We start from the raw sequence: 27,420 nt of genomic DNA, 5'->3' as shown, positions 1-27,420 counted from the left end.
CTGATCACAGCCAGACCTGATCACAGACCTGATCACAGACCTGATCACAGACCTGATCACAGGCAGACCTGATCACAGACCTGATCACAGACCTGATCACAGCCAGACCTGATCACAGCCAGACCTGATCACAGACCTGATCACAGACCTGATCACAGCCAGACCTGATCACAGCCAGACCTGATCACAGACCTGATCACAGACCTGATCACAGCCAGACCTGATCACAGCCAGACCTGATCACAGACCTGATCACAGCCAGACCTGATCACAGGCAGACCTGATCACAGCCAGACCTGATCACAGCCAGACCTGATCACAGACCTGATCACAGACATGATCACAGACCTGATCACAGCCAGACCTGATCACAGGCAGACCTGATCACAGACCTGATCACAGGCAGACCTGATCACAGCCAGACCTGATCACAGCCAGACCTGATCACCGGCAGACCTGATCACAGCCAGACCTGATCACAGCCAGACCTGATCACAGCCAGACCTGATCACAGGCAGACCTGATCACAGACCTGATCACAGCCAGACCTGATCACAGACCTGATCACAGACCTGTGGAATGATTCCTACAGAAGCTCTTTCTAAGTGAAGCGTGTGCGATCAATAAATCGTTCGCTGACAGGTTTAAAAGTGACCTCACATTAACAGCAGCTGCTTCTTCCAGGTGACCCTGATAATTGCTCCTCCTCAGGTAAATCAGTGTGTCTGAGACTGTCTGTCTGAGCTGTGGGGATGATGGCAGCCTGCTAATGGGAAGCTAACAGCCTGCAGCCTGCAGCCGCCGCCCCCGATCACCTGCTCAGGTGACTTCATAACAGAGGCCTGCAGCAATCTAATTTCATCCTGTAGGTGGTGCTGTTTTTTTCCATAGCAGGAAGTCTGTTTGTCCAATCAGAAGACACGAAAGCGACAGCGGCACCGTCGCCTTCCTGTTTTTCTCCCAGAGTTATGGTGTGTTGTTTGAGCTCAGCATCGCTGCCTCTGCTGCTGCCGCTGACACACAAACAATCTCTGCTAAATGCAAATAAATCTTTAAACTCTCTGTGGGGATGTGTGAGGATCAGGGCATGGAGGCAGTTTGTCGTGCCGGCTCAACGCTAACAGAGGAAGTGACGTCTGAAGCCTCTGAGCTGAAGGTCTGTGGACACAGCGGCTTCTCCGTGATTTAATTGGCTGACTGTGACTCTGTTCATTCTGCTCTCAGCCAACATTTTAAGAGCGAGATCTCATCTCAGTGATTTTCGCTCGTTTAAAGGAGATGTGATCTGGGCCGACATGGAGGCGAAATCCACTGAAAAACAGCGTGAGAGGGCAGCGTGTCACCACATGTGGGCGTGAAACAGAGTGGAGATGGCGTACTCAGCCCCTGATCGATAAGCAGGGGTGGAGAGGGTGCGTGACTGTGCTCGGGTGGCAATGAGGCCACTGGGTGAGCACACTCAAAGACCACAAGGTCAGCTGACACAGGCAGCGCAGGCGAGCCTGCCGAGGGCGGGGAGTTAGGGAGGGAGGAACGCTAACAGAGACTCTGCTGATGCGCACCCCTCCAACTTCACACCAGCGTCTGCAGAAGGTCATCAGGACGGCACAGAGCACCGCTGTGATGTCAGAGCAGAGCCTCTGACATCATCAGTGACATCAGTGATATTCTAATAATATTATTAGAATAATATTATTATAATATTCTAATAATATTATTCTAATAATATTCTAATAATATTATTAGAATAATATTATTAGAATATTATAATACAATATTAGACATAATATGTGAATATTTGACCATTTTGAGTGTCGTAAAATGATTATTTTTGTCTGTCAGATAAATAAAGGACTTCAAGGAATAACAATGAGAGTCACTATTCTTTGAGATTATATACACGAACCAAACTGTTATTAAAGGCAGCGTCTGTAACAATAATAAAGAACTTTGCTGCTGGTTGCAGTTCAGCAGTTCCTCTGATCCATTATTCTCAGAGAGTTTGTTCTTGTTTCCCGTGTTTATGGCGCCTGTGAGCTCACAGATCAGTGATGCTGTATCAGGTTAGGTACCAGGGTCGACGTCCCCGGGCTGTATTTGACTCCAGTGGACGAAGCAAATCGAGCAGATGAAATTATTACAGACGTGCCTCTGAGCGCTGTGTGTAATCCAGCCTCAGCAGAAACACCACAAACACATTTGTCTTTGTAAGATTCGTCCCTGCACTCAGGTGAAAGCAGCTTCCTGGAGAGGTGCCGTTTAAATCCAGAGTGCTGTCAGACAGAAGCATGAACCACAGGCAGCTGCAGCGGGACACAATCCTTCAGCTGCACAAACAAGACCGCCGAGGATTCGCCCCGACTCCCTCACTCAGACCCGCCGAGACCGGGTGACTCTATTTGTGTTGGGATGGAGGACGGACGGAAGAACGGGGAGCTCCCCGGAGACTTCAGCCCGGGGGGGCTTCTTGTTTCCGTGTCGCCGGTCAGGAGGAAGCTGCCAGCTGAGGAAGGAGGCCGATAAAGACATTTTATTTAAAAGGAGAAGAATGGAGAGAGCGAGAGTGGGACTGACAGCACGGCTCTTTGTGTCTGTGGGAGGCGAACAAGCTCTCCTCCTGTGCTGGCTTCCAGCAGCGTGAAGAAAAGGTTTCACGCTGAAGATAAAATGCACGCCCATTGCAACGACTCAAACAGCAGTCAGGAGTTTTCCTTCTTGGTGCGCTGCATAACCTCCAGGGCTGAAAATAGACTCCAACAATAAAAACAATAGAACTGCAGTTCCTGTGATCTGAGTTCTGTTTAAATGTCTTAATGTGCCTCGCCTGTGCTCCGTGTTACATCTCGTTATCCTGCTTTCTGTGTATTCCCTGTTTTACTTTGACAGTCCCGTGTTTCCTTCCTGTCTTGTGTGTCAGATTAGGTTCAGCTGTGTTTGCCTGCTGTTACGTATTCCCTCGTTACCTCTGTATTTATTGTGTGTGCTTTCCTCAGACACTCACAGGCGTCTCTTGGAGAGGCAAACATCTTAGAGGTTTTCTCTGCATCGGCTGTTGTTTGTTTTAGGGTCGGAAAACCGGGCGGCGACAGTTTTAAGTCCTTTCTTTCAATCTTTCCATATAACTTCGCTGTGTTCAGCTGTGTTCGTCTCCACATTTCAATAAGATGTCCTAACATCCAAACCAGCCGATGAGGTCACAGTGAACACGTTCGTGTTTTCTGCCCGTGCGGTCTGTGGTCATATCCTTATGTGATGTCATCCAAAGACTACAGACAGAATATTAGACACAGCTCACCGAGCTGGCTGGGTTTATGAAAACTGGGATGTGGTTTTGTCGTACGGCCGCTCAACAGCCTTCCAGTGAAGATGTTGGGCTCTTTGTAATCAATAATGAGACAGCTGAGGATTCCTCGGCAGCTGATTGTTCCTGGCCTTTCAGCCGTGTGTTGTCATCTTCAGGGAATTTCCAGAGAAAACTCACAGCCGCAGCGTCTGTAAGCAGAACGGCATTAACGGACAGTCGGAGAGCGCCTTAATTAGCGGTCGTCTCCTTTCTGCAGCAGCTCTGCTCTCTGACAGCTGCGTCTTCATTAGCTCTCGGGGTAATCACTTCACACCCTCTGCCTAAATAACCTCGGAGGCACTTTAGCCCCCGAGGAGCATTTTAAAGGGTGGTCTCGCTGCTAATTGGTGCTTTTCTGGAAACCCGGAGGTGCAGGACCTAACGGAGATCAGGTCTTTTGTGCTTCAACCTGCCGAGTTCAAATGTGTTTAGCTCAAGAGAGGTCATCATTATAGGTCACCACTCCCCAGGCTGTTTCTCATTCCTCCTGTTTCATCTGTAATAATAAGGCTACTCTGTTTGTCAGTCCGGTTTCTAAACTGGAGTATCTGCACGTCCGGTTGCCACCATGGAGCATGAAGGAGGAGCTGTGCTGGTGTGGCCTGAGCTCGGAAAGAAAAGCGTCAGGACTTCTTTAAGTTTCTTGAAGACGTTTCATCCGAGAAGCTTCTTCAGTTCTAAGAGCAGCTGGTGGAGATTCCCAGATTTAAGTCCTGTGGGAGTGTCGTGGACCTCCTATTGATCCTCTGCCTAATCACATGAGCCCAGGTGTGAAAGCAGGTGTGGGTCACAATCAGCCAGAGTTTCAGGTGAGCTTATTGTGAAACCTGGCCCCATCCCTATCATGTGATTTCCTGAGGTCAGATGGCCCAGGATGTGAGTGGGCGTTAAGACGTCTGGGGAGGGAACTCAAAACTGGATTATAGATGCAAACAGTTGGTGTCGTAAGCCCCGCCCTCTGGGTGGGAGCAGCAGATCCAGAAGAAGGGGCAGAATGATGGAGCGCTCCGTCAGAACCTCCACCCAGCTGAGATTGTCTGACAACCTCATGACGCTGACTGAAGGATGACTCTGAAAACATCAGGTGTCTGTTGGTATACGTCACATGCTGCTGGCATCTTCTGATCGTCTCTCCTTTGAATGGAAACCTCGTAAGAGAAATTGTTGGAAAACTCCTGAGAGAATCAGGATGGCATGCGATGTATAAATGTTGCATCCATCTGGAAGACCCTTGTGGATTAGGGAGCAGCTGAAGGAAGATGCACCCCCATCATAACACAGACATTAACGGTGTTTTCTGTTTTAGAGCAATCTCTGGTTTGTGTCACAGCTGCAAAAGATTTCCTTGGAAATCTTATTGAAATGTGGAGACGAATGCCAGCTGAACACGGGGAATTTATATGAAAAGTTTGAAAGAAATTAGGCGGACTTAAAACTGTCACCGCCCGGTTTTCCGACCCTAAAACAAACAACAGCCGATGCAGAGAATTCCAGAGCGCAGCTTTCACACATTCGGTGATTCACTTATAAACTGGCAAACCTAAGACTCCTGCAGGGCTGCCTCGCTGTCTCTCGGAGAGTCTGTGAGTGAATTCGTTTCACCCTGTAACTGTAATGGCGTGTCACAGCGTGTGAGCCGTGGTGTCGCTCAGTCTGACTCTCACTGAGCCATTAAATTGATTGAATAGCTGAAGGAGAAACAGGGTGAACAGATACCTGCCTCACAGGGAGCTTTCTCCTTCAGGAGCGTTGGGCAGAGCAAATTAAATATTAACTGCATCTACTGTAGCTGCTCCAGCAGGAGGAAAACTACATGAGAGGTTTCTGGTACAATATGACACGATCAGGCTACACGTCAGGCATCAAACATTTAAATAACCTGCCTGATATCGACTGCTCTAAAGCTCTCCTGTGCAGTACACCGTTTATGTTTTGGAAGCTTTTCCAGCATATCCAACAGACTGGATCAAGATCTGAGGAATTCAAACTCCATCGCCTTTAAATTCCCATCGAGTTCCTCAAACTTTAACAATGATCCTTCTGGAAGAGGCCACTGCAATCAAGGGATACTGCTCACATGACCGCGGGGTATCCGTGGCCTGAAGACATGTTTGGGTACATGTTTCATGTCAAAGTTAGATCTTCAAGAATCCAAGAACTGGATGGTTCCCAGCAGGAGTTAAGCTCTGACTCATTAGGCAGGATTTGTATTTTTCCAGTGACTGATGGTGAGGATGGCTGATACTTGAGGGGTCTGGATGTGATTCATGCTAAGCTAACAAAGGTGCAGGGCTCGCAAAATTTCAAAATCCCTGGTTGCCCTTCGGGCAGGGACTCTTCAGTTTTGGTAGCCCAAAATAAATTTAAGTAGCCCAAATAAAAAAGAGAGCAATTTTTTGATTGATGTTTTGTTTCCTTTACAATATTATACTTTAATGTATAATATTGTAAAGGAAACAAAACATTAATCAAAAAATTGTTGAAAAACAAATTACAACATTGTATAAAAATTACAATCATCAACTCAAATACTTGGTTCTAATTGAACAGAAAGTTCTATGAACTTGTAAGAACTGTGTAGGACATGAATCCGTCTGTGTCAGATCCTGAAATTGAAATCTCCACTGAAGTCACAGGTAAGAGGCAAGTGGAACCAAGATCTAGGCCATTTGCTTTTTGAAGTTTGCAAAGACTGCTAAATTGTGCCAGTGGTAGTTCACTCTTTGCAACATAGTAGCTGTTCTAAACTGATTTTCAGGTTTATTTTTAGTATATTATTTGCAATTGGTGTTTGTTCTGGGAAAGATATTGCAGAATGAGCAATAATGCATTTCTTGCATTTCTCATGGGTTCTAATGGGGGCCTTTCTTAAAATGACTGGTCCCAGTAACAAAGGCGCTTGTCGACTCAGAAATCGAGAGAAAACCAACAACACACCCGGCAGAACATTATGTTATTTACACGGGTGCACATAAGTGGTCTGCATGTGCGCATTCGCTGTCAAAATAAAAGACGCGCCAGATAAGAAGTTGCAACGCGCGTTTGCGTCCATATAAAAAGCTGTTTTTGTCCGCTAGAGGGGGATTTTCACGGCACATTCTGCACCACATCTCTGTGCGTTCATCATTTGTTTGAAGCCAGCTCACCTCCTGCAACCACTTTTCCGAGAATACGTGCTTCTTTTGTGGTTCGGACTCCTTCTGACATTTGTTTGGAGGTGGAGGAACATCACAGTAATTGCTTAAAGGAGCTTCTTCGACATCTTTAAGAGTTCTAAACAAATGTCTGTCCTCCTCCAGAAAATCTTATGTACGCAAACACGCGTTGCAACTTCTTATCTTGTGCGCGTTTTTTATTTTGACAGCGAATGCGCACCTGCGGACCACTTATGTGCAGCCCTGGTTATTTAGCTCGTCATGTTGCAGCCACAGAAATTCTTTTGTCCATGAAACCATAAAGCTGCACTTTCTTTTTGCCTTATAGTCTGATTTGTCATAACTTCTCCGTTTTGTGGTAAGCTTTTCTTTGGCTGTCACTTCTTCACCCTGACCTGTCTTATTTGGCTCAGCAGAACTAAAATATATATCCTGCTGCTTTTACACACGGACTCACATAAGCTCAGCGATTCTCTGCGCGATCAACCTCTCACATGTTTAAGCTGCGGGAGATTTCACTTGTCATGTTTGCATAGTAAGCTAACGATTAATAAGACGATGTCAGAGGAATTGGTGCGCAAATTATCATCACTCACAGATCAGTGCTGTCGCTCTCTATACACAGTTCGCACGATTGCAAAGTGAAAGCAAAAAAACAAGCGCAAATTCAAACGCGATTTCAATATGTCACATATTGACAGTGGCTCACCGATGCCAATGACATAATTACCCAGCTACATTTCTGAAAGAATGCAAAAGCATTGACATATATTTTTCCTTCCTACGATAGCCCGACGGGCAGGGCAGAGATAGATTTTGGTAGCCCGACTGGAAGAATCGCTAGCCCCGGGACGTCGGGCTTGTCATGTACATGAAACTGATATCCTATAAATCCACATAAACACATATTTAATTTGATTTCCTGTAAACAGTCAAAGAACACACAGCTGAATCACAATCATTTCCCAGCAATTACAACAGTCAGTGAACGCATCACGCTTCAAACACGCTCTCAGAAGACAGAGTTGAAGTATGAATCACACGCGGTCGGCTCAGGTTTTAGAGGACAGCCTCACCTGCCGTCCATCGATGGCGCCTCTCATCTCTTTGAACGTAGCCTCGAACTCACCGATGTAGTCGTGTTTCCCGTTTGAGTCCCAGTCCCATACGGTGCACTGAGTGGACACAAACACAGAAACAGTTATTCCATCCGAATGATCCAAGGCCGGATCCCAGCTTCATCACTGTTCCGTGTCCTGCTATTTACGGCTGTGACCCACAAAGCTTCTGCTCGCTCATTAATTGGATGTTTGCCTTGAACTGAAGGAGATCATTTCAGACTGAACCTGTGTTTTTGTTCTTGTTGTTTTTAGGTCACAGCTTGTTCGGCAAATCGAAACACAGAAGCGGTTCAGCCCGGAGCTGAGGTGTGAGCGGTGCATGGCAGGAGGAGGTCTGTCCAAGCCTCCACATCAAATAGGATTTCCTGCATTCACATGATTGTGTTTCTGGTTTATTTCGGCACACTGTGGTTTCTAACGAGTCGACCGCGTCTCTCTGGGCAGCAGAGACTGAAACCACGAGGAGGCATGTAGAGAGAAAGATATTAGTTTGGTGCAGCTTTTAAAAATCATTCACATTCATTGAAACTGTGAAAATAAACTTGAGTAAAACTCAAAGCGAAATATAACAAATGCAGCAGCGGCTCGGTGATGCAATGGAAACAGACACTCGTGTCATTAATATGTAGATTCAGAGCGTCGCTGTTAGGATGTGAAATAAATATGAGGATGTGTCGAGCCCGAGTTAAACCTCACTGTACCGCACTTCAAAGAAACGCCCAGCTGGAGGCTTCGTCCACCTGACGAGTCCTCCCAGCGGAGTGAGCGGACAGCTCGCGCTGGCAGCACCGTGACCAGAACGGGAAGTAAACGAGAAGAGACGGCGGACTGAATCCAGGACAGTTTGACAGGGTTCATGAAAAATAGATGGGAGGAGGTGAAGAGGAGCGCTGGCAGTCTGCGAGCCGGAGAGGAAGAGCTGCATGGCTTTACAAACACACACAGTCTCGTGTTCCAGTTCCACTCTGCTGGTTTAATCTTTTCATATATTCATGCAGGAGTTTCACTGAACATCCATCTTTGTGAGGACCAATTAGAGTTTCATGAGTCACTGTTTTCCCAGTGCGTGCTCAGAGGCTCTACACAGGAGCTCTGTAATCCTGGAAACACTCGGGAAGTTTGAGGATTTAGAAACGTTCTGACATGTAAAAAGGTTTGACTATGTTTCTGCGTCATCCGTCAGAACGAAGCAGATCGCTGATGCTGATCATGTCAGAGGTCAGACTGACTCCTCCTCAGCAGCTTCTCCAGCTAAACCAACCTGTAGCTGTGGTTCACATCTGTGCCTCAAGCTTCCAGCTGAAAACTGATGAATGCAATTAACAGCAACTAAATCAGGTGAGTTTAGAGGCTAAACCTGAAAAAGGAAAGACAAACCATGGGCCTCGGTCTCCTGATCCAACCAGCTCTTCAGGGAGTCTGAGCTCGTGTCTACGGCTGAGCCCAGACGCCCTTCAGAGGAAGCTCACCTCCATCATTTGTATGAACCATCTCATTCTTTCGTTCACCAGCCACAGCTCGAGGCCGTTGGTGAGATCTACATCGCTGCCTTCATGCCCACACTTCACCATCAGAGTTCTTCACACTCAGCTGCAGACCACCAGCGTGAGTCTAAACATGAGCAAATTGAACATCATCATCCACACAAAGCACAGATGAGATCCTCAGCCCACCCGAACCTCAGCTGTGCCCAAATTTCCCGAGCGTTAATGTCGTGAAAGAGTGGGCGATGGAGTCGAAGGAGGTCCAAGCAGACCAGCTCCCCGCTCTTTAAAAGTACCACGTGTGGTTGTCTTCTGCAGGTTTAACTCATTGACCTACTCCCAGTTAGACACGACTGCAGAACCTGTGCAACAAATAAGCCATTCTACTGTCTGGGCCATGAGCACCTTCATCATCAGAAGATCAGGAACATCCTCAGAAACAGGTACAAACCCTCCTGTGGGCTCAGAGGACGTCTACCAGTGGAGGACTGTGGAAAAGCTGAATTTCCTGATGAATCTCAGGGATTAGTGACAGAAACAGAAGACGATACAACCCCACATCAAACCCACACAGACTCAAATCTGACCATCCTTCAGAGACATCCTCCACCCTCTGTTTTGATCTCTGAGAAGGATTCGCCCTGCGGCAGTAATGAGCCCAAACACTCGTCGAAGCTTTGAAGAACTACTCGACTTTGGTAAAAACGTGTCTGTGTTTGCTGAAGGGATGAGTCGCAAACATCTGGAGTCAAGTGTGCGAGCAAATTAGATCAGTGTGGGTAAATCTGCATCTGCTTTTATATGCACACGTTACTGTGAGCCTGATTATTTCTGGGTGTAAATGTGTGTGTGTGTCCTTCCCTCCTCATTATACTGAAGATCAGCAGCAGCAGAGACGGCAGCAGCTGTGTAAAAACCTCCTCTTCGCACAAATTAGCAGAGCCATCCGGGATTAAAGAGAGGAAAAGGGATCGCAGCGCTTTCTATTCATCTACCTGAGAGGCGACACGCTGAGAGTTTTAATGAGCTGTCGCACTCACGGCTTCATTCACTCAGCTGCATTAGCAGCTCAGAGGATGCATCACCCAAATCCTGAGACCTGTGATGTCCTGTCTCAGAGAGCAGCCTCACCTTTAACGTCGATAACCGGCAGCCGGTGTCACGCAACAATAATGCGAGCTGTTCCTGCTCGCTCGCTCCTTTCTCATCCTGCTGATCTTAAATGTTTTCGTCCTGAGTTTGCAGATAACTCATCTTTAGTATTTCTTCTTTCTTCAGCATTTTGGATCATTTTCTGCTGCTTTGTTGTAAAATCACTCATTCTTTCTAGGTGTGTCAAATATCTTCACATCTGTACTAAAATAAAACTGTGGCGTGGGTGTGGTCTCTGGCCGGCTGCAGAGGAGGGGTGACGCTGATAGGTTTGTAGCTTGAACCCATCCGCTGGAACGTTGAAGACAATATAATTACACTGCTAAGCAAGACACAAATAGGCAAAGTTCTTCATGTTACTCGTGCACGGGAGAGACCGGACAGAGCGCCGTCCCTTCGCTTGACCCCAGTCGCTCTCGTCCGTCCTCCCGTACCATTGTCCTTTTATTGAGGTTACATGAATATGCATAGGTTCATTAACATACGACGTCTACATACAAACAAAGAGTACCTTGCCTGTGTGTGTGTGTGTGTGTGTGTGTGTGGCTGATCAAAGGGTCAAACATCCTTGGTCAGGAAGAGGGTAGACTAGACCCCCCCCGGTGAGGAAGTCCAGCAGTTCATCTAAACAGAAAAGCACTTAGACTAGAACAGACGTAGCTACGTTAATCCTACCATAAAACAATTAAGACAAGGTACGAACTTTCCCATGCTCCCAGGATGTAGGTGTGCATTCTAGTGTGGAATACACACCAAGCCTCTGTAGCCTGTTAAAGATCACACAACTTATCACTACACAATTGATTATACACCTCTAAGCATCTATGGTTAAATATTTCTAAGCATAAATGACAATCAACAATACAAACTCTAACAGACGCAGCGAGCTCCCGGGGCGGCGCAGGGGCGGGGTGAACAGGTGTGCTGGGAAGTGAACGTGACTCTTTATATATTCACAGTGACAGTCGGAGGGGAGTGTCTGTGTCCCACTGTAAAGAAGTGCTGTCACCACGTCCGTGCACCTACGCGATGCTATCGAGCCTTCGGCTCAGATGCTGCTGAGCATTTTTCAACGCGATTTGAACAACTTGTGTCCAGTCCCTCTGAGTCGTCCTCCGTAGACGGATTACTCTCTCATCTGGACTCTGTTGTTGCACCTCTAAGACTCAGGCAGTGTAAACCCAAGGCCAGTCCTTGGCTAACCGATTTTACTCGAGCCATTAGATGTGAAAGGCGATGGAAAAAGGACAGGCTCTACATCTCTCTGGAAGCTCTTAAGGCGAGCTGGAAAGCTTACCAGAGGGCAGCAAAGACCGCCAAAAACTCAAAACTATTTTTCACAACTTATTGCTGTTAATTCACACAACCCTCGTGTTTTGTATAATACCATAAATTCTGTACTGAACGCAGAGGATCGTGTTCTTTTGCAGTCTTCTGAGGTTATGTGTGATAAGTTTCTTAATTTCTTTGTGGATAAGGTTGCCGGTTTGAGACCCTCCACTTTATCTTTTGTTGACCCGGCTGAGATGTTCCCTGTTTAAATTTGCTTATTGCTTTCCAACCAATTGTTCTACCTGAACTTGAGAAGCTTGTGTTAACTGCTAACCCGTGTGGTTCTCCGAATGATGTTGCTCATCCCCGTTTTCTGAAAGAGGTGTTTCCTACTTTTGGACCACATATTCTGAACCTAATTAATACCAGCCTCTTGTCAGGTCAAGTACCAAGCGAGTTTAAGCATGCAGTTATTCACCCCTAACTTAAGAAGCCAGGCTCAGATATTTCAGTTCAGTCAAACTGTAGACCCATCTCTAAACTTCCTTTTCTGAGTAAGATCTTGGAAAAGGTTGTTCACACTCAGCTGATGGATTATCTAAACAACTCTCATATGTTTGAAGTTTTTCAGTCCGACTTTAGGCCGTTTCATAGCACAGAGACAGCTCTCATAAAGGTTATGAACGATATCCTGGTAACGACGGACTGTGGTAAACATGTAGTGCTTATACTACCAGATATGACTGCTGCATTCGACACAGTGGATCACGACCTGCTGATCTCTCGATTACAGCTTTGTGTGGGCATTTCTGGCTTGGCACTCCTGTGGATAAAATCATATCTGTCAAACAGGAGCTTCTGTGTTAAGTTGGGCTCGTCATCGTCCTCTGTGGCCCCTCTGCCGTGGGGTGTCCCACAGGGATCTATTCTTGGGCCATTACTGTTTTCATCTCCTGCCACTGGGTGCGATCTTTCGTAAACACAAAGTTTCATTTCATCTATATGCTGATGATTGCCAGCTTTATTTTCCTTTCAGTCGTTCTGATAGCTCCACAATTAGACTCCTGCTTGATTGCCTTAGTGATGTTAAGTCATGGATGCTCTAAACTTTTTAAATTTTAACGAACGTAAAACGGAAGCAATTCTGTTCGGCCCGAATCGTTCCTCTGATATCCCTGATGTTGACCTTGCTGCTCTGACCCCTCACCTGAAGAGCTCGATTACCAATCTTGGGTTAAAAACCGACTCTGCACTTACCTTTGATGGCCACGTGAATGCGGTGGTGAAATCGTCATTCTATCACCTCAGGCGTCTGTCGAAGGTCAAACCTTTTCTTTCAAGGCGTGACTTGGAGACTGGTATCCACGCTTTTATAACCTCACGCTTGGATTATTGTAACTCCCTTTTAACAGGGGTTGGACCGGGCACTCTGACACGCCTGCAACTAGTCCAGAAATGCTGCGGCACGGTTTTTATCTGGTAGAAGGACATTTGAGCACATTACTCTGGTCCTGGCCTCCCTGCACTGGCTTCCAATTGAATTTAGGATTCATTTTAAAGTTATTTTATTGGTTTTTAAATCTTTCAATGGTCTGGCACCTGCGTATCTGTCTGATTTGCTGAAGCCCTATGTCCCCACTCGTTCGCTCCGGTCAGCTGAGCAGCTGTTGCTCTCAGTCCCCAAATCACGGCTGAAACTGAGAGGAGAGCGAGCGTTCTCTATCGTGGGTCCTAAGCTTTGGAATAATCTTCCTCTTCACATTAGGCGATCGACATCAGTGCTGGTTTTTAAATCCAGATTGAAAACGCATTTTTATTCACTGGCTTTTGACTCAGTGGTTGACTGGCTTGTATTTTATTGTTTTTGCTATGTTTATTATTTTATCGTATTTATTATTCTTATGGGATCTATTATGTTTCTATTGTTCACCACTTTGGTCGGCCTTGTGTGTTTTTAAAGTGCTATATAAATAAACTATGATGATGATGATGATGTGTCTTGTTTGTGTGTAAAGGGTCCAACTTCACAAAAACGTTTTTAACATTAAGTTAGGGGGGAAGTGCCGGGGATTCCCATGATGCACTTCTTCTTCACTCACTGTGTATTAGCAGACCTCTCTGCATTGAATCATATCTGTTATTAACCTCTGTCTCTCTTCCACAGCATGTCTTTATCCTGTCTTCCTTCTCTCACGTCAACCAATCACAGCAAATGGCCCCGCCCCTCCCCGAGCCTGGTTCTGCTGGAGGTTTCTTCCTGTTAAAAGGGAGTTTTTCCTTCCCACTGTCGCCAAAGTGCTGCTCATAGGGGGTCATATGATTGTTGGGTTTTTCTCTGTATGTACTATTGTAGGGTCGACCTTACAATGTAAAGCACCTTGAGGCGACTGTTGTTGTGATTTGGCGCTGTGTAAATAAAGTTGAATTGAATTGAAGTTAGGACTCATGATGTTATAATACAGGGTATAAGTTATTGTGCAGCTATAAAGACTTTACCTTGCCTAATGAACAGCACTGTGCAAGAATCTTGAGCCAAGTCTCACTTCTCTATCTGTTGTAAGAAAAATGAACAGCAGGTGCAGCGATTTAATGAAACCTGTTTGTACAATTCTAACAACCTTCATCTATCTATGCTTCCACAGACGGTGTGTTTGGATCATTGTCACGGTGAAAAATGAAGCTGCTGTCAATCAGATGTTTCCAGATGTTACTGCATCTGGTGGCTCAACACCTGACTATTCTTTTCAGCATCTGTAATTCTATGAATTTTGATAAGATCTCTAATGCTACTGGCGAATGAGACGTGTCACGAGACATGAAGTGCTTAAGTAGAGTATCTTGATGCATGCTCAGCTGACTGCATGTTTCCCGAACCTCATAAAAAGTTCATTCAGTGGTGCAAATGTGCTGTTCATAAGGTTGGAAACCTGCAGCCAGCTGAGCCTGAAACATTTCTCCCACTGAAACGTCCAGATGAACAGAATCAACCTTTTGGGACTTAAGTAGATCAGAGAAGCACTATATAAGAATTGGTCCATTTACCATACATACTGATGATGATTTGAACCAAGAATGCCTTTCCTCCCACTTCTCTTCACTAAGAATGGCTTCCTGACAGGCGCTCTTCCTCTGAGAACATTTCTGATGGGTGAACAGTGAACAGCAGATGAATCTCCTCAGTCCTGTGTGAGGTCTTTGCTGAATTTTTCACATTTTTTAAGAACATAAACGTTAGATGTTGTTCCTATTATCTAGATAGTTTTTAGCCCTCCCACGCCCCCCTTTGCCACATTTTCAGCTAACAGAAATCTGGGAATCACCCTGTTGGTGCAAAAACTCTGTGTGGGCGTCACAGTGGTGAACCGCTGCCTGTGATACGTCGCCCAGCCGACGACTGCTCTTCTGTCTTTTGGCTAAAGGCACTAAAATGTAATTAGCAGGAAGTTAGCTAGTGCGGCCAGTCTCTGCATCGTACCAGCTCGGGTGGATTTTCACTGCAGCTGTAAACAGATAATTACAACACTGAGCTTTATCCAGGTGTTTGGAGCTATGAGACACAGGGCTGTTCATGTAACAGAAACCTCCCCCACATCTGTGTTCACCTCACAGGAAAAATAAAACATTAATATCAGAGCAGCATTTTAATTTGAAAGGTTTTCTCCTCGATGACGGATGTTTAGGCGCAGTAACTGGGCCTCGGCGCTAAATGAGCTTTTAGAAGCAGCAGGTTTTCAGCCTGAAGCAGAACAACATGAAGCAAACAGCCTGCTTCAGTCTGCTAAAGCTGCCGATGACAGTTATTAATCACCTTTATTTGTCTCCCTTCAGGAACCCATTAAATGATATCCAGCAGCTATAAGCCTGCCTCTGTCTGACCCCATTTAATAAAGTCCATCTCTATTCGTCTCTGTGCAGCTTTAACCTGACAGCCGCACAGGCTCTGATGAAAATGGCTTCAGGTAACGATAACAAACCTCCACTCGGACGGGATTCATGTCTGCAGGTGAATTTTAATATTACCTGCCTGTTTGCTGATCTCAAGAGTTATTCTCAGCTCCTCCCCAGCTGTAAGGATTACACCTGAGAGTACTTCCTGTTTTTCAGTGCACTGGCTCCTCCTCCTGTTTCTCATTAATAGCAGATTGTGTTATCAGTGTTTGGGCATCGTAGCAGTTTTTCTTGATCAATCTGAGAACAGTGCGATCGCTTTTATTTTGAAAGTCTTGCTGGAGGATCGCAGCTCAGTTCTAACAAGTAAAGACACAAACAGCCTGCCTGCTGCCCCTCGGTAAGCTTCCAGAATTCGCCCACTAAGAAGAAAGCAGGGTTTTAGTGAGGGAGGTCTTAAACGTGGCTGTGATTTATGCAGTCAGTGAAATCCCCGTGTGCGTGGAGTAGATCAGATTTAAAGTCAACGTTTCCATTTTATCTGCTAAGCTTTTTAAAAGTGTTTTGCCATAATTTGACCCTCGGCGCCTCGTCTGTATTAGCTGGCTCTTTTTTCTTACTTTGAAATCTTTTTTTTATAAATTCCTGCATTTTCTAAACTGCAGTTTGCTGAACTTTAATTTGAATCAGAAGAGGTAACAGAAATGTGGAGGTAAGTCATAGTGGCTGTGAGTGCACGTCATGCTTTTAATGTGAAACAGTCAGAAAGAAAACAATGTTTTGTTGTAAAAGTAAACCGGTTCTCCTCCCGGCTGAACCAGCCGGAGGCCAGCGGGCAGCAGGAGCTGATTAAACCGCCAGCTGTGAAATTAGTGGGTAGCCCGCTGTACCACCTGAGCCGGCTCCCTCCTCCTGTCTTAACTTTACCATCAACATGTCCAACAGTAATTTCCAACGGCGCAGTTGTAATATTTGCTTACGTGTGATTGACACCTTAAGGAAACATCTCGCTGATTAAAAAGGCTCTGGTTTGTAATTCTGTGTCATCCATGTAACTCACTCCTCCACCGTCCCACCGCTGCAGGCGCCTCTCCAAAAACTGTGTGTGAAGTGTGACGGCTGTGGGAGGTTTAGCAGAGACGGAACAACCGCACGCAAGATTGCTGGACTGGAGGGAGGAAATATTCAGGGGGAAACTTATTTAAAGTTGTTCACTTATCAGAAAACACTTGGGATTATAATGTCATAAATTAGCAGAAACTGTATCTATTCGTTGCTTTGTATCTCGTTCCAGCTCCAACATTCAAATGGAGATACCCGGACCTCGTCTCCTCACAGTTATCATCTCTCCAGCAGGGCCCGGGTCTCCTCTCAGGAGCTGCTGAACATGCCTGAAACATCTCCTTCCTCCTGGAAACACCTCACTCAGACCCTGAAGCACGTGAAAGGGCTCCTTTCTACGTGGAAGAGCAGCAGCTCTACTCTGAGATCCTCGTGAAATTAAAGAAATTAGAACCACAAACTGTAAACTTTGGAATTACACCGTATTACAAAAAGGTTTCTATTAAAACACATTTATATTTTCTGCAGGGAGTAAGCTGGAACTGGAAGCACAGGCTGCCCTCTGATCACAGGAGCCCTCCCCCAGTCTGCAGCAATCTAAAATTCATCATTTCCTTGGATCCATTTCCCCTCGGGACATCCCGCTGTCCTGCTGCTGATCATTTCACTGGAGGTGGCTGACCTCCTCAAACCTCATCTCTGTGCTGCTGACAGGGGTCCAGCCTCTGGCCCCCGTGACTGATTGAAGGAAATTCGGGTCAAAAATGGTGGATAGTGAATAGAGGGCAGGAAGAGCGATGATGGATGTGTTCCTCTGGAGTCACTCGGCTCTGTCAGGTAAAAACCTCCCGTCTCTGGGACAAACGGAGCCGTAGTTTCAGGTTACAAGCAACAGAAAAGATGCAGGAGACTCGGTGAAGCAGTCGATGCAAAGTTAGTTTGGAAATGTGCAAAAATTCCAGCAGTCAATAAAACTCGAATAAACAAAGAATGAAAAGTTTTGTTTCCCTGCTGACTGAAGTTTGACCTGCTGCTGCAGCCAATCAGACGTCTGCATTTAGACTGGAGCCACAACATCCATCGACTGACACAAGAGACAGCAGACTGTGTGCACTTGCAACCTGTGAGGACATGACGAGCGTGCACAGGGTCGCAGCACAGGGACGAACTCAGCAGTGGAAGTAAAAGCAGCTCTGACTGCAGCCACATGGAGACATTTATAAAAAGAGGTTTTTGTCCTTTCATCAGCTGTCAGAAGATCAAAGTCTGGCTTTATGATGAAACATCTCCCAGGACTCTTTGCTCCATGTGTAGTCTCGACGTCGGGTCCAGACAAACGACGAGAAGGAAAAATCACTCAGTGATAACTGTCTGTTTTCCTGTCTGTGTGGGCTGTATCCCAGGATCCGTCCTCAGAGGCGGAGCTTCCATCATCTCGCCTGCGCCTCATTCAATCAGCAGGACGGTTTATAAACCAGCACTTCCTTCCAGTCCTCCCCAGTTCGTCCTGCTGCCTTTGGCGTTCCACCGGATTCACCTCCTGCTGTGTTCACTCTTTGGCGCTGCTTCAGTTTGCTTTCTCCTCTACAGTCTGCCCAATGATCAGCTCGATTACCTGCCTGCCCTCCTGCCTGTCATATCATGCCCTCAGGGGAACAGGACCTCCACATCTCAACGTGTTATCTCCCCACATACGACACTCTCATGGACGCCTCCCTCAGATCAAGACTGTCTAAACCTGCCAAGTTTCCGTTCTGTCGCTCTCTTTGTGCCTCCCCGTGATTAATCAGTTCCTGGCCTCGATCTCCCACGGTCCCCTGCCCTGTGTCGCTTCTACTCGTGTAAATTCTTGTGTTAACCTTGAATCTAATTTCTGTGAATAAATTCTTGTAAATAGTTCATCGTGTGTTTGAGCAGTGGCTGCTACCTCCGTGCAGAGGCTGATAATCGGCGTCTGTCTTGTGTCAGTGACGGATTTAATGCGACATGACCATCAAACAGCAGCCGCTTTCTGAAACATCGGATATGTATCAGATTCAGGACCACATACCAAAGTGACCCAGGTTGGATTTGAAAATATCGGATTTGTGCCGTTCACCCTGTCATAGCACGATCGGATAGATCAGAGGGCCCGGTGGCGCCAGTGTCCGGCAGCCTCGCCTCTGTCAGTGCGCCCCAGGGTAGCTGTGGCTACAATGTAGCTGCCATCACCAGTGTGTGAATGTGTGTGTGGATGGGTGGATGACTGGATGTGTAAAGCACTTTGGGGTCCTTAGGGACTAGTACAGCGCTATATAAATACAGGCCATTTAGATGTGTCGCAGAGGGTCAGAAAAGTCGGATTTGCAGTGTGAACGTAGCCTTCTCCATCTATCTGTCCATCCTGCCTTAAGGGAATTGTTGCTGTTCAGCACTGATGTGTCAGTTTCCGTCTCGCAGTGTGATGTGTGATCATAGTTGGATGAAATCCTACAATCCTCCTTGACTTCCTCGGAGGTTCAATTTTTTCTTTGTCTATATGAAAGTGCAGGTGAGCCAAAAATCATCAGCTCCTTTTGTGACGGTCAGAGGCCTGAAGAGAATCCAGCTCGCTCAACACTAATTAGCATCAATTTGCCTCATTTTATAGACTTTACATATAACTGTTAAAACTTCAAAGGACAGATTGTTACTTTGTTTGTGGTCAGGGTCATGACCTTTGGTTTGCTTGCAGAGCGGATGAACAGCAGAGCGTCTAATGACTTTGATGTTTCTCCAAATCGAGTTCAGTTTCAGCAAAATGTGCAAAAACTGTTGGTTTTAACACCGTTTAACTGTCAGTGAAAGGTCTCTGGAAATGATGTTCGCAGGTTTCTGTGTTCTGCTTGTTCCTGAGTGGGTTCCTCCCACAGCCCAGTGGCTGTGAGGAATAAGGAGCTGTGGGAATGTGTGTGTGGTGGACTGTGATCTTTAGTCAAAGTGTGCGTGCGTGTGTGTGAGTACCTGCAGTTTGCGTTCATGGTCTCCGCTGCAGAGCGAGTTGAGGGAAACTTTGAAGGTTTTCCACACAGGATTGAGATTATTCATGACGGTCTGAGAGAGACAAACACAGAGCAAGGTCAGGTCTAAAAACAGCTCGCGCTGCGTCTCAGCGGAGCGCTGCGTCCTGCTGCGTCTTGCTGCGTCCTGCTGCGTCCTGCTGCGTCCTGCTGCGTCCTAAACGGTGTAAACCTGCAGCAGCTCTGAGGAGAACCGCTGGCTGAAAGGAGTCATCCTCGCTTTTCCAGCCTGGTGTGTTTCCTGGAAGTGTGTGTTGTGTTAATTAAAATGATGCTTTAACACATTTTTCTTCCATCTTTGGCTCATTTAAGTCTGCCTGGATTTCATTTACTCACAGGTGTAAGAGAAACGCTCTCCTCGTGTTTCCATGCCACTAAGAGCGATAAGGTCAGAGACTTCCTTAAATGTGCAAACTGACAGCTGACTGCAAGAAAGAAACTTTTTGGTACTGAGGGCTTGCTCCAAACTGATTGGTGGAAACACTCCCTGCCCAGCAGCTGGCCAATCAGCAGCTTTTATGGGGCCACTGGTTATGTCGAACCCTGCTCTCCAGCTTTATAATAACCACGCAGGGTGAAGCAGCTGGGAGCTGGAAGCAGCTGTCAACTTGTTGCATGACCTTCTACGATCATGTGATGGAAGCACAGCCTCCATCCAGGGAAACTTGTTGCCTGACAGCGGCCTGCTTTTTTCACACTGAGCCGCAGGCAAGGAGCTAAATTGGAGACGGGAGGAAGTAATCAGAAAGGATGTCCCTGCTGTCAGCTGGGGAGGACTGTTGCTCTGTGGGACCTGTTGAAAAATCTCAATGTGCTGACGGATGAGAGGAATCCCAGCTGTGCAGCTACAGCTAACGACTCAGCAGCTTACATATATATAAACAAAACTGCATTGACTGAGAGCTTTAATGCTCTCAGAAGCAAGTTTCTCTCTTTCGAGTATATGTTGTCTTTTCCAACTCTCCGTCCGCCTGAATCCCACCGAGGGAGGTGGAGAGTGCAAAGCTTGCATGACCCAAAGAGACACAGCAGACACACAGAAGGCTGAAAATCAGATCAACACAATGAGTCAGCCAAGAAATACCTCTGGGGGAACATTCACCTACCAGGTCACCAAAGTCCATCTAAGCAAAGTCGTAGAAACAAGTTAAAGTTGAACTCACTGTTCACATGAAGAACCATGAACCAGATTACAAAACATGACTTTTATGACACCAAAACTAACCACGAAGCATTATTATTATTAATAATAGTAAACAAGTGGACTGCTGTATTCCACTGTTTTTGATAGGATGATGTGTTGAATCCAGTTTGAATAATTCAGCCTTTAATGTTAACGGTGGTGTTTGTGTGAGTGGAGGACGCGAGTGTGTCGATGTGTGTTTGTACCTCCGTTCTGTAGACGAGCTGCAGCGTGGCGTCATCGTTCAGTCTGTGGATCTCCAGGAACGGATCCGATTTACTGAAGAAGTCCTAAAAGTACAAACGCAGAGTTCACTGCAAACACCAGAGACACAGTCGGGACATCCAGTCTGATCATGTTCATACTGGCTTTACATGCAGCGCCCCCTGGTGTTTGTCCACAGTCTGTTTCCAAACCAGCACAGACTGGATATAAAAGATGGACGTAGCCACCAGATGGTTTGTGGACATTTTGGATCCTTGAGTTTAGAGTTGTTGCTGTCACATGTTGGTTTATTGGAGCTAAAATGAGCACGAGGCTAACAATATCAGCTAACCATAGCTAGCTTAGTCAGCAAGCTGAATCCACGGTCATGGATCGGAAAGCTAAAGCTGCACATTATCTGTGTAATGTGATTACGTTAACATGCTCCAGGGCACAACAACATTCAGACGTCTCAGTGTCGGGACCCATCTGTCAGGCAAAGAGGCCACGCCCACAATAATAAACAGGTAAGTTATAAAAACCTGGTTTGGTTTCAGTGAAGTTTTAATAAGTTTTTGTGATATTAGACGCTTTTGGTTCCTGTTTTCACTTCTTAGTTGTTGTTCTAGTGATGAGGTTCAGTTTTACCAATATCATTCTGATCAGTAGTGTTAGTGATAGATTGTGTTGGGATTTTCTGGTTATTCTGGTGTTTCTGTGTTTTCTGCCTCTGTTGTTGTGTTTGGTGTGCAGCTGTCTCTGCTTTACTTTGATAGTTGGCTTCCCCTGATGTCCTGTTTTGGATTGGACTTCCTGTATGTAATTATATTGATTATTTTCCCCTGTTCAAAAAAAAAGAAATCACATTATGAATGTTTAAAGGTTTAAATAATCGTAATAATTAAAACTCCTTTGTCTGTTTTCCTCTGCGGAGTTTCTGTCTTCTGGATTTTTACTGACGTCTCCAGACTTGGATCAGTTTTTAAATGCGTCTTGTTTCTTTTCTTTGTTTTTAGTTTGCTTTAACATGAAACGTTTTAAAATCTGCTGACAGAGGTGATTGTGTTGCGTTATGAACGTAACCACTGAGTAATGCTTTCATTCAGTAAGTACAGAAAGCGTCAGCGACTCTCAGGCTTGTGATGTTTACCCTGTCGCTGTGATCATTACTTCACTGATGCTGTGGTTACACTCTGTGGCGTGGGTTTCAGAGCCCGCCATGCCTGAGACTCCTGCAGTGACTGATGACTCCCACTCATGTTCACGGTGGCTGTTTGAATGTTAGCCCTGTGAGCTCTGAGTACTGTAACCCCACACAATGCTATCAGGATGTGTCATTTCTCATTAATGCAAAACACTGATACATGCATCAAAAACTATTTATGTTTTTTACTTTTCATCATTTAACCTAAACTAAAAAGGTCTTCCTGTGACCGTGTGGTGTATGGGACAGACGCACTATAACTACTTAGAGTACACTTAGCTTTCCAAAGTTCTGTTTGTTGTTGTATTTATATTATGTACTTTGAAACGCTGCAGCTGAGCTGGTGCAGATGTTCTGCAAACTGCTGAAAAAGAAGCCAATACCTGCAGTTCCTCTAACGTCCACCAGAGGCTCCAGCAGTGAGTCCGTCCCCATACTCCCCCATGTTTAAAAATTGCAGCAGAAGTAAACTTTATGGAGACTTTCCCCATTTATAACAGTTCGCAGAGATTGGTGAGGTCCTCCAACTTGATAATTCAGTCACTTTAATAGGAAGGTTTCCGCAGGTGGAGCCTCATCCAATCCTAGGATTACTTAAACTGGACATAATGTGTCCTGCAGGAGGCTTTTAATGTATTTATCTTACAAACATTATAATTCTTAAATCCTAAAATTTTGTATTTTGGAGTTGAATCTTATTCAGTGGTTTTATTTTTTAGTTATTTTGCACTAATTAGCGAAGCATCTGTGCGTTGCATCAATAAATAAATAAGCAGCTTGCTAATCAAGCTAACTAGCATTAGACGATAAATTCGCATGTCACTGAGGTAACGTCTGACATAAAAAAACATAAACTAAACAGAGCCGCAGCCCAAACACTGCCCATGCCCTTCTTACCTTATTATAGAATTTAATTAAAATTCTATTTACAAAAAAAATCAACCAAACAAACAAACAAAAGAATTGAAAAGTGACATTTATTAAATTGTTGGACAAAATAAAGAGAAAGACATTCAGGAGGTAAGTGGGGGGTCCTGGTCCAGGTGCAGTTTTTACCTTATCATCCAGCTTCCTGGCGCTGAAGGAGAGCTCGATGTAGTCGTCGTTGCCCGTCAGCTCCTCTGCTGTGATCTGAAAGCACATTTTCCCTTTGATAAGAGCCTCATTATGAAGCCAGGGTGCAGCCATCAACTCAACAACAAACTCTGAATATTCAGATCAGACTCTGTGAGATCAAACGAGCCACCCTGCTCTGGGAGCTCCTCCAAAACAATGAGCAACTTTTAGCATCAAAGTCGAGGAAATGTAAAGCAAAAGGCTGAAAGTGCTCAGTCAGGCTAACGGGGAAAGTGCGCGCGCTGCTGCAGATGAAAACGCAGCACGTGGAGAATCAGAAAAACAACGTTCTGGAGTCTAATGCTTACAGACACACAGGGAAACCTTTACAGGTTAAAGCTGCGACTTCCAGCATTTCCTGATGCGGGCAGCGTTGTCACTGTCCCGCTGCATAAACCCAGACGAAGTTATAAAAAAGTGTGGCTATACGGCCTGTTGTCATGGTAACGTGATGCTGCCACACCTGGGCGGCAGGTTTAGTGCAGAACAGCAGAAGGTTTCCGATGACAGCCGCTCTGCAGACGCAGCTTCTGCTTCTAAGAAGTGAAGCTAAGTGTACACATGCATTACTGCTAGTGACCAGCAGGGGGCGACTCCAATGACTGCAGCAACGTGTGACTGTATAACAGGCGTAGTAAGCCGTTTTCTCAGGAGTTTCAGTCATTAGTTTCAAATCCTCTTTATGCATAAAGCACCAACAGAGTTTCAGGGTCCGACTTTCTTTTCTTACACAATAATTTCATAGTTTGTGCACCGGAGTGACTCCAGCTCCTCGTTTAGCATACAGCTGATCAGAGGGTGGAGCCATGTGATGTCAGGCTCTCGGGGCTTTGTATTTTTGAATCCTGGTTTCATTGTTGTTTGACTGATGTGGAGTTGTTGAGTTTTGGCTTCCATTTTCAGACCTCTCACCCGTCTGTCCGTGCCTGCCTGTGTGCTACTTCCTGAGGAGTAAACTATGAAGTTTCACAGCTTTCTTTGTGTGAGCTGCTCTGAAACATCCAGTCAGTGATGATGCTGTCTCTGCTTCAGTCACATAAAAAGGCAGTTTGGCACTCATTCCTCTTCCTCTACAGAAAACGGATCATCTGAGCATCGACTGCTTCATCAGACGCTCTCAGAGGAACGGCTGAGATGAGCATAAAGTCTAACCTGGTGGAAGCCGGCACTCGTGCTGCACACAGTCCAGTTCACTGTTATTTATTTAGCAGCAGATCATACCAGCTGTCACCTCGAGGTGCTTTGCACTGTAAGGTGAAGAGAACATAACGTGCTCCAGACCAGGACATGTGTTCAGCATACGTTGCCATGGTGATTTAAAGAGCCGCACGTCCCTGACACTCCATTGCTCTCCAACACAGGTTGAAGGTTACGTTGTCTTTCCTGTTTTCCCATCCTTACCGACCACCTGCTCCACCTCTGCTGTCTTCACCTGTCTGAGCTGCTGCTGCTTTCTCTGCTCTGCTGGGTTTTGTGGATTTGTTCAGTTTTGAATGAGCCAATAAACAGCTCGCCTTCATTTTTACTTGGGCTCATTTCCTGTACTCCACACCAACACTGACATCATGTTCTGGACTGGTTAGTGAAACAGGAAGTGCATATTTTGCATGTCAGGACATAAGACGTCCTTACATGTCTTAGGGCAATAAAAAATAACCAACACATGACACATTGTAACATTTTTTAACAAAAGTTAAGTCAAAATGCAGAAACACTGTGAAAAACTAAGCACAGGCTCCCTGCAGCCAGGCAGAGGGACTTAACTTAAGTGTTCCTCTGTCAGTGTGAGCTCCTCTGTAAATGTTTGTTGGTCTGAATCATTCGGATGTGTTAACAGTTCCAAGGAGGACAGACTTTAGCGATGATCTCAGAGAAGCAGATGTTGATGCCCGTCCATGTGGGAACGCTTAGAAAGCCAAGTATTTGAAGTTAACGTGCCAGACGTCTGAGGAGTGGACATCACAGCAAATTCACCCCGAGGTCAAAACACACAATGCTCAAAACAAACAGACGTTTTTGCATCTTAGTGGGGACATCGGACATCTACATACTGCTTTCCTTAGTCTGTGTCTCTCTGCTACTTTTAGCAGTTTGTGGAAAATTCTGACGCGAGTGTTGAGCTTCTGCCAGGATAAACAGACGTGAGGAGAGCAGTTTGTCTGAAAGCATCACTACAGTTCCTGAGCAGCTGCACCTCAGCAGCTTCTAGCTGGATAAAGCACGGCGCAGCTCGAGCACAGCCAGCAATGCAGCGTGCATTCTGACCGTCAGCGTAAGTCAAATCCAGCTGTAAACATGAAAAAGGCCCAACAACATAATCCCTGCAAAATTCATTAAGACGACATATTACGAGGCAGATAAACAAACAGCTGAGCAAATTGAACCCACAGACTGAAAGCATCACAGCTCATTTCCTGGGCAGGGTGAAATATGTTGTTTGACTAATGAGGAAGAGATGCATTTATAGACCAACATCAGGCTAACAAGGCCTCCAATCAACTGAATAACTCACCAGTCCTGATAAAACCAGAGATCTCAAACCTGATGAACGTTTATCATAAACGTCGGTTTCCTTTTACATGGTGACGGATGGCATTCAGACAACAGCTGATCACAGATCACACGTGGAGAGATGTCACATCGCTACACACATGCAAACAACACAAACACACCGTTTATCTTCATGAAAACACAGAGTTCATCTGCAGACGGAAAGAAGAGGAAACAGGGGAAGAGGATAGGAGGGGGAAAAGGAGACAGGACAGAAGGGGACAGGATCAAAAGGAGGGAGGGGCGAAGGAAACGCAACAAAAGCTTTAATTTTCTGTAACTGCAGCTTCTTCCTGCACTGAAATCCCTTTGAAATAAATCCCCATGAAGCATTTCATGTGTGCACAGAGGTGAAGAGGAACATCAGAGGGGGATTTTCCAGCTGTGAATTTGGGGATAAATAAAGGAGCAAATCTGTGTGAGGAGCAGACGCCGGCCGTCCTCGGTCCAGCTGAGAGGATCCCTGCTATCAGAGCTGCGACCAGAACACCAATGAAAATCCCCGTCTGATGGAGGCTTTAATGTCTGGCAGTCACGAAGTGTAAACGGCACAGAAACAAACTTTAAATTCACAGAGAGGAAAGAGCTGACAGAGAAAAACCCCGTGAGAGGAGGAGGAGACGTATGGGCTCAAAATGTGGTCATAAATATTTTGTACTTGTAAATCAGTTTCGTATGTGTGAAAAGAATTTGTGTGTGGACTTAGCCAAAAAAAAAACCCTGCAAGTTACAAGTACGAATTTTGACCCTATTTTTCTTCCTTTCATCTGATTGGTCAATGTCATGTCAATCACAAATGTAACGATCTGCTGGGCTCTGGGTTTTTGCAGCAGCTCTACCTGCACTAGATGCACCTGTAGTTTCTATCTCTGACTTTGTCCTCTACAAGAGTTAGTTTTTTTTGCTGGTTCTTCAAATGTTCAATAAAAACATCTATGCTAATTCATAACGAAGAAAGCTTTGTGATGAAGGCTACGTCCACACGTACCCGGGTATTCTTGAAAACGCAGATTTTTCTATGCGTTTGCACCTTCCGTCCGCACGTAAACGGCGTTTTTGGTCACTGAAAACTGAGATTTTTAAAAACTCCGGCCAGGGTGGATATTTTTGAAAACTCAGTTTTTGCGTTTACGTGTGGACGAGAAAAACGGAAAAAAACGCAGCGTCAAAGCTGTGCGCCTTTTGTGACATCACACTGTGCGCCACGTTATTGTTTCGGTGAAATGAATTTCTACAATACTGTTAATTCTACTCTCTGCAGTGTTTAAATGCTTACATATACACACAGTTACTGTCCCTCCACACAGACGACTCGGTTCTGCTTCTATGCCCCAGCTTTGTTTACTTTTTCCCACCGAGGCTTCTAGACTTCTGATTGGCCAACATTTCTACACGGTTAGGAATCTAGCGCCACCTGCTGCTTTGGCATGTTCATAGCAGCGTTTTCCTTCATTTCTGCCTTTATGTGTGGACGGGATTATTTTTTACAACGAAAACGGAAAATCTCCGTTTTCAAAAATACCCGTGTACGTGTGGACGTAGCCGAAGACTGTCATTTCCAAAACACTGTATTAGTATTAAACACGTAGTCCTGTGACATAAAAATCACCAAACTCGGACGACCACAGACTGTTTTCCTTCGTGGTGA

The 27,420-nt window shown here is 45.6% G+C and overlaps 1 protein-coding gene across 2 annotated transcripts in view; it reads right to left on the bottom strand.

Moving 5' to 3' along the window:
* cpne4a (copine IVa) overlaps positions 1–27,420 on the bottom strand; it is a 97,783-nt gene that overhangs the window by 23,357 nt on the left and 47,006 nt on the right. For both annotated transcript variants that reach the window (XM_026183902.1, XM_026183903.1), the window contains exons 5-8: positions 23,163–23,237; positions 20,905–20,988; positions 19,460–19,549; positions 7,575–7,673 (exon numbers count right to left, since the gene is read on the bottom strand). In XM_026183902.1, coding sequence (XP_026039687.1) covers positions 7,575–7,673; positions 19,460–19,549; positions 20,905–20,988; positions 23,163–23,237 — 348 coding nt within the window. The remainder of the gene's footprint in view (positions 1–7,574; positions 7,674–19,459; positions 19,550–20,904; positions 20,989–23,162; positions 23,238–27,420) is intronic.

This window comes from Astatotilapia calliptera, chromosome 11 (assembly GCF_900246225.1).
Source record: "Astatotilapia calliptera chromosome 11, fAstCal1.2, whole genome shotgun sequence".
Lineage (NCBI taxonomy): Eukaryota > Metazoa > Chordata > Actinopteri > Cichliformes > Cichlidae > Astatotilapia > Astatotilapia calliptera.
This window is presented reverse-complemented; position numbering and strand designations above follow the sequence as displayed.